The sequence below is a fragment of the Zea mays genome, chromosome 2, assembly GCF_902167145.1.
Source record: "Zea mays cultivar B73 chromosome 2, Zm-B73-REFERENCE-NAM-5.0, whole genome shotgun sequence".
NCBI classification, from domain to species: domain Eukaryota; kingdom Viridiplantae; phylum Streptophyta; class Magnoliopsida; order Poales; family Poaceae; genus Zea; species Zea mays.
Genome location: NC_050097.1, coordinates 202,730,244 through 202,743,223, shown reverse-complemented (window position 1 = coordinate 202,743,223; position 12,980 = coordinate 202,730,244). Strand labels below are relative to the sequence as shown.

The 12,980-nt window shown below is 46.2% G+C and overlaps 2 protein-coding genes across 3 annotated transcripts; one reads left to right on the top strand and one right to left on the bottom strand.

Moving 5' to 3' along the window:
- Positions 1-1,302: 1,302 nt before the first annotated feature.
- LOC100384832 (uncharacterized) lies at positions 1,303-3,563 on the bottom strand. The gene is made up of 4 exons (NM_001177269.1): positions 3,276-3,563; positions 2,970-3,182; positions 2,705-2,860; positions 1,303-2,553 (listed from the first exon to the last, which is right to left on the bottom strand). Exons 1-4 carry the CDS (start codon positions 3,468-3,470, stop codon positions 1,588-1,590), a joined length of 1,530 nt encoding a protein of 509 aa, NP_001170740.1. The 5' UTR covers positions 3,471-3,563; the 3' UTR covers positions 1,303-1,587.
- Positions 3,564-3,744: 181 nt separating this feature from the next.
- On the top strand, positions 3,745-12,426 carry LOC100037768 (transcription factor MYB31). Of its 2 annotated transcripts, XM_035964451.1 has the most exons (3): positions 3,745-4,070; positions 7,243-11,454; positions 11,541-12,426. In XM_035964451.1, exons 2-3 carry the CDS (start codon positions 11,192-11,194, stop codon positions 12,097-12,099), a joined length of 822 nt encoding a protein of 273 aa, XP_035820344.1. In that variant the 5' UTR covers positions 3,745-4,070; positions 7,243-11,191; the 3' UTR covers positions 12,100-12,426. The 2 variants fall into 2 exon arrangements, with proteins under 2 accessions (XP_035820344.1, NP_001105949.2); NM_001112479.2 differs by lacking the exon at positions 3,745-4,070 and having other exon boundaries at positions 11,036-11,454; positions 11,541-12,424.
- The last annotated feature ends 554 nt before the right edge of the window (positions 12,427-12,980 follow it).

Below are 12,980 nucleotides of genomic sequence, written 5' to 3'. Positions count from 1 at the left end.
GATATGATAATTATGATTTGAGATATTGTATCAACGTTTAGCCAAATATAGTCATTCTCGTGTTGTACTGGTGCTTAGATGGAAATTAAAATATTTTATGCATTTATTATAACACCAACGAAATGTTATTTAGTCTACAATAACATATCCACTGGATACTCGATACCCGGTGGATACCCGGTGGACATGGATACGGGTACAGTTTCTCGCCCGATTGGCTTGGTGGGTATGAATATTTGTAGAAGTCTCGGGTACAAAATCCGACCCGCTGCCATCCCTAGTTCTGGGTTACCTGCAAGGGCCGGATCTGAGGGGTATGCAGGTATACGACTGCTCGGAGCCCTAATTTTGGTAGCGTCCTATTTGTCCAGTTTATGTCCAAATACATATACGTTACAGATAATCGCTATTCTCGTTCATTTGTTACATCTATCTGATTTTCTAGCAATCGGTCGCGCAACCGTCTGTTTGATGAATGCTAAATACTGATTAGTGCGGGAAGGAAGAAAGGTGTTGTACACCTATGCATGTCGCGTTTCTTAATTCTAGCCTAATCTCAGAAGTTTACTGAATTTTGTTTTCAGAAAATTTGCTCAATGTATTTAGATTTAGTTTTCTGTGCATTTTAAGATTTAGGTTAGTTTGACAAATTAAAAGTAAAATACTCGCTCTCAACACAAATGTAGAGTTATATTACATAATCTGTATAATTTTACGACTCAAAATATTATAACATCCAGTCATATTATTTTGAATAAAATTGTATAAATAATCAACTTATTTTATTTTTTTAGATATTATTTAAAAGTTGAAAAAAATTAGCAGACTCAAACCTCGTATAGGACATCTACATATTTTCGCTTAGGGACCTCGAATTGTGAGGACCGGCCCTGCCTGCAACTGCAGGAATGCCTCACTTCGTGGACGGTTGGACGCTGTTAACGCACAGAAGATGTCTTGAGAGACATGGATCCCCAACAGTAACATCCTCGTGAACGAGCTTCTGTTCAACAAAGAGAATCTGCGAAAATGATTTATCTATTTGGCCAATACTTCACAGTGTCTCACGACGCTCTATTTTCACTGAACAAATAGAGCGTCACGAGACACTGTAAAGTATTGGCCAAATAGATAAATCAAATAGAGCGTCGTGAGACACTGTGAAGTATTGGCCAAATAGATAAGGCTGTCATTTTCAATTGATGCGATCAATTCCATCGATTAACAGGTACGCAAGCTGCAATGCTAGCTAATACACGATTGCAGTGAAAATAAAAAACAACAGATGAGTCACGGGATTATAAATGAACTTTTTGTTATTCAAAAGAAACGAAATTAGAACGAGATGCAGCAGCCCACTTCTATAGTTCTATTACAAGGAGAGCCTCGTGGAAAAAGAATCAGCTGTTATTTTGGTGTTAATAAATTGAATCAAAATCAGCATTAAATTTAAACTGAATAGAATCCCTGTTTAATTTAGTTGCCAGACAGGAGCTCTCAGGAGAACAAGCTCTTTCTCCTTCTCTGTGTATCGCCACCTCGAGCCTGCCTGTTGTGAGTAGGAACGTGAAGAAAACCGAAACCGAATCAGAAATTGTTCACTGTCTTTGTGATGTCCTGGAAGATCCTCAGCCTCTTGCTGATCTTCTCCTTCGCTGCTGGGCTCGTGTCGCAGCTCGCCGGCAGCTTGCCGTGGCCGTTAGTTCCAGCAGCTGTTGGTTTGTCGTCGAACACCGGGCCCAGGATATCCGCGACGAGGGCCTCGTCGAACGCGCTGTGGTCGGGCAGCTCTGGCCATCTGTCCTCAGCTGAGAGCGACTTCCTCCTGCCGCTGTTCTCGTCGATGCTTTGCGCCTTGTCCACCACTGCTCCTGCCTTGTCCATGCAATTGCTGGACCGTGTCCTCTTCAGGTTGCCCAAGGGATCATGGACAGGAGCTGGCTTCTTCTTCTGCTGCTGCTGCTGAGGCAGCGTGCTATGTGGCTTCTGCTGAGGCAGCGTGTTATGAGGCTTCGCTGCAAGCGGCGGCACCCGCAGAGAGTAGAAGGGCTGCGCGTCCACATTAAGCATGTTCGCCTGGAGCGCCGCCAGCTTCTTGCTGAGTCCGGCGTTTTCATCGGCGAAGTGGTCGCGCGGCGCCGGGGCCAGGGCTGGGATTGATGCCGGAGCCGGAGGTGGCAGCAAATGGTCGATGCACGGCTGCGGCTGCCAGATGCTCGAGGACGATCCCAGCAGCAGCGCATCGTAGAGCCAGTTCGTGTCGAGCTGGTCAGCGCGCGGGCGGCCGACGAGCTTGGTCTCGAGGTCCCGCAGCATCTCTTGCGCTCGCTCGTAGGCCTTGAGGTGAGAGTCGGCACCGCGCAGACCATCGACCCCCGCGGGGCGTACCTGCTTGAGCACATCCTTGGCCTCGAGCACGCGGCCCTGCTTCATGAGGCAGATGCCCAGATTGCACATCTTGTTGTTGTCCGGCCCGATGAGCAGCGCACGACGGTACGCCCCCTCCGCCTCTGTGTAGTTCTCCTTCTGCATCAGCGCCCATCCCAGATTGCCCTGCACAACAAGATTGATCACCAGCGAACAAAGATTGAGCACTTGAGTTGTTGAATGTATGAATTTAAAGCTGGAGGCCTGGAGTGGCCAAGTATTTGAGTTGGATTTAAGCTTTGTTCAGCAAGAAATTATGAGAAATGAGTGCACTTACAAGGAGCCTGGTGGCTTCTTGTTCGAGAGTGACCTGGAACTTGCGGCCCTGAGAGCGAGCCGTTTTGGTCCGCTTGCCATTGAAGGCGTGGCCCTGGTGGATCCGCTGCAACTTGTGCTTGAGCAGCGAGATTTGGTCGTCCAGCCGCCCGCATCTCTGCGCATCAAGACAGCAGCAAGAGCGCATTTAAATTTAATACCGTCTCAGAGGCATGAATGTTAACACACATACGTGCACAAAAGGTAGACGAAGGACGAGCACGAACCTTGTAGAGATCGAGGAGGATGTTGTCGAGGGACTCCTGCGCCTGGTCGGAGCATCGGCTTCGCAGCGACTTGATGGCCTCGATGGCCTCCTCGGCGCGGTTCTGCTGCTTCATCACGATGGCCATGTCCTTGAGCGCGCTGTCAACGCGGTCGCCGGCGTTGATCGCACTCCAGAACAGAGCGATCGCCTTCTCTGGATCCTTGTCCACCAGCTGCACCGCCGCAGAGGAAATCCAAACCAGATCGAATCGAACCCAGTCCATCCCCGGGAAGAAATAAGGAAACGCATGAACGCATACACTTACCTGGACGCGCTTGGCTCTCACGTAGGGCGTGTCGCCGACGGGCACCTTGTGCGCGACGTGGAAGGAGTCGGAGTGGGTCCGCAGCATGGCCGCCGCCGCCGCTGGCTTGATGGGCGAGCAGGGCGCCGACTTGGTCGGCCGGAGGAGCCCCGCGGCGGCGGCGTTCCACTGCTCCTGCTGCATCTGCTGCATCATCTTCGCCTCAACCTCCTCCTCCTTACTATGAAACGAGGCGATTGCTGTGCAGCAGAGCAACAGGGAGTTGACGGGAAAGCGGAGCCGTGGCAGTACGCTGGTAGCAGGAGGCATTGGATTCCGCAGCAGATATATGAATCTGTTTGAGGGTCCGACCGTTGGAGAGCTAGCCGTTTGGGAGAGCTAGCCGTTGGGAGTTCCTGGGCCTCTTCTTCCATTCTATTCTGACCTCACCTGTTCCAGCCCACTACCTCTTTGTGAACCGGCCCGACACATAATGGGCCATGCTTTATCGACTCGTGTCATCGTGTGCCTGTCTTTGTTGTTGAATGAGTTCCGTGGAGTTTGTTGTCGCATTGCTTTCGTCTCGGCGCTTGCGGGCGCCGCCGCGGCTGGAGCTGGGTTCGGTCGGCGCGGACGCGCGGTGCCCGTTTTGCGGGTTACGGCGAACTTTTCTTAATGCCGATGGAGGTTGCGGACGTGTGCCACCAGGTACTGTTACATCTGGCCTGGTGGTGCGCGCGTCTGTGGTGGTGGCCGGCTTGATGTTTGACGAAATGCCGAAGCGCTTTTGAACAAAAGGCTGCAGCGACACGCGATGTAAGTGGTCGAAGTGCAAATCTCGGCGATGCTTACATCTCTCATTACTTTAGAGGCAATAGACAAGTTTTTATGCTGCATTTCTATATGTTGTTAACTTGTCGTGTTGGATGAACTGCAGTTCTCTTTCGAAGTCCACGCTAGTTACACCATTTTACTCTCCTAATTGATCCTATATGCTAGTGTTCTAATTTTTGCCCAGTATACAATGGTTCCCACATAATGCTCTGCTGTAGCAATTTATAGATGGGATTGTCACAGTTATGTGCACACGTTTATGATACAGTGGTAGTTTGGGAGGTATATGTGTGAACCAAATTTCTGAGCAAGTTTCTTGTATTGTGGTTGTCTAGCAGTTGTATGTCAATGTGACTCATCTAATGTACTCCCTCCATACTCAAAATTAAGGTCGTTTAGGACACCATTTGTGATACCAAGAGTGATTAATTGCATGTAATTTTCCCGTGCATGCCTCTATTAAAAAGGCGTTGGGTCCAGTTCAGTCACAACTCACAACTGCATGCCTATCCACTTGGTTGTCTTTGCTGTGCTGAAGGCTCCAGTAGTGGGTTCAAAGCCCCACAAAACCATTTTTTTTGCCTCGGGTTTGGTTTAAGCGTTGCCACGCCGCGCAGGAGCTATTTGGTCTAGCATAGAGCGAAAACTCCAGAACGACTTCAATTTTGAAATTGGCTACATCTACAGGACGACAAGAATTGTGATACCGGAGGGAGTAGATGACAACTCTATACAATGCTATATAACCTGGATAGCTTATGGCTATAACCTACAGTCCTTTTTTATCACATAACTATAGCATGCTGTTCTTTTCTTCTAGTTTCTCCATAAATTTGCATTTGTTGGTATAATACACTTCGATAATACCAGTGTACCTTCATTAAATAAAAATAGAGCAGACCCAGTGCTAGAGGCTCCTACATGAGTGGGGGCTAGGGTATCTTCATTGAATAATGTGCCAAATAAGAAGAAGCATATCACGGGACTTTTGGATCCTTTCATTTTAGAGAATTGGAATTCACTTAATAAAGTAATATATTTAGCTTGAAATTTGACATTCCACCATTTTTCAAAGTTCAGATATAAGTCTCTCAAAATTCATAGAGTGGAGGATGGAAATGATTTTATATATTAGTAGAATTTGTTTCTACTCTATAACTTACAAAACTCTCTTCGACTCACTCTTCTATAATAAAAATGTAGTACATAAATGTCTCTGACGTCTTGCTAATATTTTGCATAAACCCGAATTAGCTTAATTAATATATGCCTAAATTACTATTATTATAATGGAATTTAATTCTAATGATCCAAACGGGGCGTCTGTGTTTTTTTATATTCTATATTGTCAATCGCCTTATATTTTTAGAAACAATTCTAATGATCCAAACGGGGCGTCGGTGTTTTTTTTTTGTGTATTCTATATTGCCAATCGCCTTATATTTTTAGAAACCTTGTTTACTTTATGGATTGCTGCCCCTTAGATAAATTTAAGAGAGACGCCTTAGATCAAAATTTCTGATACAAGACGGATATTTCAGGTTTATTAAAGTCTATCTAAGGCAGTGCTACCTGTGTTGTGATTTTATGGGCATGGACACCAAACCAAATGGATTAACGACTCATTCCTGTGTGAATCATAATAGGGATAATCTGTAAAAAAGGCACCAGCATGATGATGTTCAGTTTGCACCGCTGTAAGTGGTCCAAATTCAAACCTTGGTGATGCTTACATCTCTGATTTCATTAGTGTTTCCTGTATTCTTATTATGTTAGCGATAAAATCAAACTAGGATGGATGAAGTGGCGTCAAACATCTGATATTCTATGTGACAAGAGGGTATTACAGGAACTAAAAGTCAAATTTTATAGGACAATAATAAATAATTAAACATGCAATGTTGTATGGTACAAGATGTTGGCCTATAAAAAGACGACATGTTCAATAGATAAGTGTTGCGGAAATGTGTATGTTGTTGGATTTGTTGCCATATAAGAAGGGATCAAGTTTGAACGATGATATACATGATAGACTAGAGGTAGCACCAATCGAAGAAAAGCTTGTCCAATACCGGTTGAGATGGTTTGCAACAGAGTCCTTCATAAGCTCTAGCACACATCTTGATCTAAGACACGATAGCAACAATAGAGGCAACAGAAGGCCGAAGTTGATATAGAAAAAGATAGTAAAAGAACTTAAAAGACTAAAATATATCCAAAGATTTACATGGAACATAGCTATTCATGTGTCTGAACCTTGACTTGTGGTTTCTATTGGGTTTCAACTCTAGCCTACTGCAACCTGCTTGGGGCTAAAAGGTTTTGTTGTTGTTGTTTAGGGTTTAGGGTTCGTCGTATGGTCGTATTTCAGTTTCAGTTGGTTGCAATGTTCTATGGAGTTGATGGAGTTGTAAAACTTGATCCTCTTCAGCAGATCAAACAACACATCCAATTAGTCAGTAACTCAGTATCAGTCATGGGTGTAGTATTTACAGAAACTACATCCCCTGGTAAAAACTATGTTAAGTTATATTTCAGTTTTGGTTGATAATTTATTAAGTTGATAGAGTTAAACAAGTGATCCTCTCCAACAGACCGAATAGCACCACATCTAAAAATGAAACGATTCAATTATTCAATAAGACAATAGCTCAGTATCGACCAAAAGTGATGTATTTACAGAAATTACATCCCTAGGTAAACTACATTTGTATGTTGTGTTATACTTCAATTTTGATGATAACCTTGTCAAGTTGATGGAGTTGTACAACTTGATCCTCTTTAGCAGACCAAATAACACTACATCCAGTTAGTCAGTGGCGGACTCACCGCCCGGCGACCCCGGGTGGCTGCCCGGGCTCAAATGGATGTTTATATACAGTAACTATACATATTCTATGAGCAAAATAAGTTTAGCAAGGGCAACAATTGTGCACATTCTAACTCGCCCAGGCCCCTGAATTTTTCTAGGTCCGCCACTGCAGTTAGCCATTAACTCGGTATAAGCTGAAGGTGTTGTCTTGTATTACAGAAATTACATCCCCTGGAAAACTAAATATATCAAAACATTTTTTGTTTTAATTTGAAGGTAGTTCTTTGAAAAAATTGAAATAGGGTATGTAGTGGAATCTTGATTTTGTTTCTTTCTTTGCAGAAATCCACCGGCTCACACATTCAGACAGAGTCAAAGGAGCATATGAAAGGTTTTTTGTCATCTTTTGGTGGATGTGGATGCACTAAGAAAAGGGGCTCATGGAACAGGGTAAGCATGATATTTTGTTGGTTGTAAGCACTGTTTCAAAACTTGAGTGCTTCTAATACGGCAAACCAGAAATGTTAGGTGAACAAGAGCAACAGGCATTTTGAGTCTATGATGCTAATTAATATAACAACTGCTGAAATACAAAAATATTATCACCTTCACTAAACAAATTAAACTCTTTTTTTTAAAAAAAGTAAATAAATAGATTAAACTTTATTTTTAAAATTTTAAGAAAAAGAAAAGAAATAAAACTTTTAAACATGCTAGAATGCCAAATTTTTAGAACAGCGTCTTTTCATTAATGGGCCCAAGTTCATGGAGTTCTTTATCTATTTATGTCTTCACACCGAATCTCCGACGATGAAGGATTGTTTGCATTGATTCACGATTGAACTCTGATTTGGAATTATATGAATGGATATAGGGCATAGGTTTCTATTCGACCTTATGTTGTTCGACTTATTCAAAAGACAAGTCAAAGTCTCTGGTCGTCGGGCAATGTACTAGCGTTGAAGGTTTTCTAGTCATCCTAGAATAACAGCACTAATTAGATGATTATGTGGTCAAACGTTAATCTGGGCAATAAGTTTATAGTGTGTTTGGTTTGAGGGATGGGCTAGTCCATCATCTTCTCACTCCTCACTTTTTTGTTTGGTTTGTGGATTGGGATGAGTTGATCTATCACCACCTTATTCCTCATAGTTAATTAGTTAGTACTAATATGAGGATTGAGGTCATTCCACCAAATTTGAGGAATGGATTCATGATGCACCACCTCATTTTGGATGGAATGATTTCTCAAACCAAACACCCCCTTATAGATTAAAACTCCCAGATCTGGTTCTTGCACCTAATCTTATAGGCAATCGCACTAAACAATGCGAGGATTGGTAGTCTGGTAGGTAAGAGAGAAGATTAAGGTTGAAAAGAATGATGCATGGAGGGAGTTGGGGAGCTTTATATGCAGGCCTATATGGGGCATGTAGGTAGGCAGGGGAAACAAAGAGCGAGTTGGAATAAGTGTCATTCGTGTCTGTGCCTGCCGTCTCGTGGGGATGGTGATTTTGCCCGTGACTTTCCTGAAGAGACGACAGCAAACCCCTACCCACCTCTTCTCCCCTTACCTTCTTTCTCCTTCCCCCCAACCAAAAACAGCCCAGCTTGCACCACAAGTGTGTGGCTGAGAAAGTGGAAGGTAGAACTAATGCACATAACCAACACCACGTCTCAACTACAAACCATTTCCCTACCTTCCTCTTGCCTGACTTCATACTTTCTAGAACCAGTGCCTACCATTTAGCTAACAAAAAGTCATGATGCCAGCGCGTCGGTCAGGGATTGCACTCCTGCTGCTAGCCAGGATGGTGAGTAAGGTACAATTGAAGTTGTTTACTAGCTATAGCTAAGCGCAGCAAACAAACGAAGGGGCTATTAAAAACTTATTAAATCAACCGGTAACAAACTGACAGGACTTAAGCTCGATTTCTAGTCAGTGGACATCAAATTGATTTACCACTCAGTTCTCTCCCAGGGCCATGCACAAATATTGAAGAACTGAGTGGTAAATCAATTTGATGCCTAACACTCTGGCCCGCGATTGTTGGATTGCTAGGTTTCAAACACGCCTCTTGTCGTAGATGTTGTATTTTCTTATACTGTCAATTGTTATAAACTGCTACATCTATCTGTTTGTTTATTTATTTTTAAAAAAACGCACTGTTCATCTATCTGTTATGAAATGCTCAGTTTTTCATTGATTTTTATCTGAATAGACCCATACCGGCATGTCTCAAATCAGCAAGAAATCTAGGTACTAAACCAACTATCCTTCCCATCCACACACACACACACACACACACACACAAAAAGAACAGAAATTGGAGTTAGATCTGGAGCTACGATCACTCAACGACAAGAGGAAAGATAGAAGGGAGACGCACACCAGAAACAGAAACAGTGCATACGGGAGGACCATCGTGGAGTGCGGAGTCCCAACCATTCTGGCCCCAACCAGAACTAATGGCTTCCGGATTATTTCCTCTCCTTGCGCCCCCGGCCAACTAGAAACGGTCCATAGTTTGGTAACCATCCCCGAAACGAATATATTAGGTAGGCAGCTGGGTTTCGTTTCGTCGCTCGCGGACATGCAAGTTTCTCCTAACAAGTAGTAGTAACAGTTGATGGTCCCACCTCGCGGAGTGAGTCATATATAATTTCGTATGCTTTTAGCAGTGCGGAATGTATCATGTTCTTTCTTTTTTTTATCGAAAATAATCATAAGCATATGAGATAAATTCGGCTATACTAGTAGTCAACGAGCGATGCTGCGACAGAGAGTCAGTGCACGTGTTTATTATTAATAACAAATAAAAGGAAGTGGAGAAGGACCTGATCCTAGATGGTCTATCATTAAGGAATCACAGATAACGTCCGGTTATCATCGCCGTGTCGATCGATTGGCCTGGCCCTGTATAAATACGACGTCCATTCCGATCTGCCTGCCCTGTCGCGGAAAGATAAAGTAAGTACAGATGCTGGAGAGTAGTAGTAATGCGTTTCGGTGATTTTTTTTTAAAAAAAATCTTGGTTTGACCAGAGACAGGTGAGCTAGCCTGTGTGAGAGAGCACTATAAAACATGGAGGTAGGTTGATCAGAATGTGACGATACGTACGATTCTGGAAACAACATTAATCAATCTAGAAGAAAAAAAGAGTGGGTGGGCCCAATAACAATTCGTTTAAGCGGCGCCAGACGCCAGTTCCGAACCGCTCTATTTTATCCAGGAATGAATGAACAAGCTGGGAAGGGAAGTCCATGATTTGGGGGTGACCCTGTCCTGTTTTTTTTTTACATTTTTTTAGTGCAGGTTTATGAGCGTATGGGTTTGTTGTGTGTACACCGAAAACATCTGCCTTGTTAACAAAGCGGGGCGAGGGTGTCAAGATGAGTAGAGCTCAGCTGGTGAGGTCAGGCTGCTTTTATTTTATTTTTAAAAAAAAGAGAAATGTAAGGTACATGAATGACTCGTGTACAACTGCTACTCTGTCTTAGTGTACACCAGAAATCATTTTCGTGTCGACGTAGCAGTGCCCGAGGATTACAAACAACTACCTGCATGGACCTGCTGGTCTGACCAAACTGTACTGAACTGAATCATCTGGTGTTGTTTAGGGACCGCCATGCGTGTGTATTCCTCATGTTTACCTCCTGTGCAGGGCATACGTGTTTCACGGGGTGGGGGTGGGGGCCTGGCAGATCGACATCAGCGACAGGAAAAAGGGAGACGAACCTAATCCATCTATCGCCGTAATCAAATCAGGAACAGGTTTGCGTCAGGGGCGGCGGTGGCGGTGCGGTTAATTAGCTGTTAAAACAGCGCGCGTCCAGCGTGGTGGTGGTGGTGGTGGGAGAGTGGTAGGCATCCATCCATCAGCACAAGCACACACGGTGGTTGTCGCTTACCTCACTTTACACCTAACCGCCGGAGTTCCCGTTCCACGGGTCACGGCCCCCGGCGTCCTCTTTGCGAAACTCAGTGGCAGTGATGAGCTGGGGTGGGGCCGTGGGGGAGTCCTACCGCTACCACCCACCAACTCAGCTCTCTAGAAGACCTACCCTCCCGCGATTCCTCAGTCAAGTGCCTATGCCTATCTATAAAATCCAGCCCCGCTTCACCCACACACCCTTGGCCTTGGCCTGGCGCTCGCACCTCACAGCAGCAGCAGCAACAACAACCTCCACTGCCGCAACCCACCGAGAGGCGAGACCGGCGGCGGCAAAAGGACGATACAAAAGCAGCCAGGGTTGCTGGCAACAGCGTCGGTCGCCCGCCCGCTCGCCATGGGGAGGTCGCCGTGCTGCGAGAAGGCGCACACCAACAAGGGCGCGTGGACCAAGGAGGAGGACGAGCGCCTGGTCGCGCACATCAGGGCGCACGGCGAGGGGTGCTGGCGCTCGCTGCCCAAGGCCGCCGGCCTCCTGCGCTGCGGCAAGAGCTGCCGCCTCCGCTGGATCAACTACCTCCGCCCCGACCTCAAGCGCGGCAACTTCACGGAGGAGGAGGACGAGCTCATCGTCAAGCTGCACAGCGTCCTCGGCAACAAGTAGGGCCGCCGCGCGCCTCTCCCTCTCCCTCCTACCCCTCGTCATTCGTTTCGTTTCCTAAACTGGCCGGGTACGTTACGTGCAGGTGGTCCCTGATCGCCGGAAGGCTGCCCGGCAGGACGGACAACGAGATCAAGAACTACTGGAACACGCACATCCGGAGGAAGCTGCTGAGCAGGGGGATCGACCCGGTGACGCACCGCCCGGTCACGGAGCACCACGCGTCCAACATCACCATATCGTTCGAGACGGAGGTGGCCGCCGCTGCCCGTGATGATAAGAAGGGCGCCGTCTTCCGGCTGGAGGAGGAGGAGGAGCGCAACAAGGCGACGATGGTCGTCGGCCGCGACCGGCAGAGCCAGAGCCAGAGCCACAGCCACCCCGCCGGCGAGTGGGGCCAGGGGAAGAGGCCGCTCAAGTGCCCCGACCTCAACCTGGACCTCTGCATCAGCCCGCCGTGCCAGGAGGAGGAGGAGATGGAGGAGGCTGCGATGAGAGTGAGACCGGCGGTGAAGCGGGAGGCCGGGCTCTGCTTCGGCTGCAGCCTGGGGCTCCCCAGGACCGCGGACTGCAAGTGCAGCAGCAGCAGCTTCCTCGGGCTCAGGACCGCCATGCTCGACTTCAGAAGCCTCGAGATGAAATGAGCGCGCTTCTACCCTCTCTGTGTAGCTTCTCCCCCCCGTCGTCCTCGTTTTTGTTTTGCCACACCTCACATGGATGATGAATTGATGATACGTGGTTGGTTAGTTTTTTCGTAGGTGAAAAATACGCGATGGTGAGCGAGTGAAAGAGAGATTTTGTGCCCTGGGTCCTCCTCCCTGCTCTCTCTTGCTGCTCCATTTTGCCTCCCTCTGTCCTCTCTCTCTCTCTCTCTCTCTCTCTCTCTCTCTCTCTCTCTGTATCTCTGTAATTACCATCGCCAAATGATCATGGGGGCAATATCATGCTAGGTCTCTGGAAATTGACGCTAATCCCGTTTCCAGGAGCTGAGGCTAGGTTCAGTTGCCTGGTGTGGCCGCCGGCCGTGCAGTCTCAGAAAAGAAACACTGGAGCATGTGCTGAGGCCTGAGCCAGATCTTACGTTTACCAAACCTCTAGACCAGCAGCATGTGAGCATCGCCTAATCGTGCAGTCCCCATAAAGCGCCTCGTGCCTTAGACGACGCCTTTTTCCAATCTGACCTGCTTCTTCTTCTTTTTTTTTCTTTTTACATCACACACACGATGACACGACACGCAGCACAAAAGGACGGTAGGTCCGGTCGTCATAGGTGGGTCTATGGGCATGTTTGTTTCAGTTTTTTAAAATCTATCAAAAACTGCTGCGGATCCACAAACACTTATGGTGTGTTTTATGGTGTGTTTGGTTTGTGGAATCACTCTATGCTTAATGAAGTAATGCATCATAAATTCATTCCATCAAATTTGGTGGAATCAACTCACTTCTCATGTATATACTAATTATTAGCTTATAAGGAATGGAGTGATGATGGATCAACCCATTCTATTCTACAAAACCAAATAAA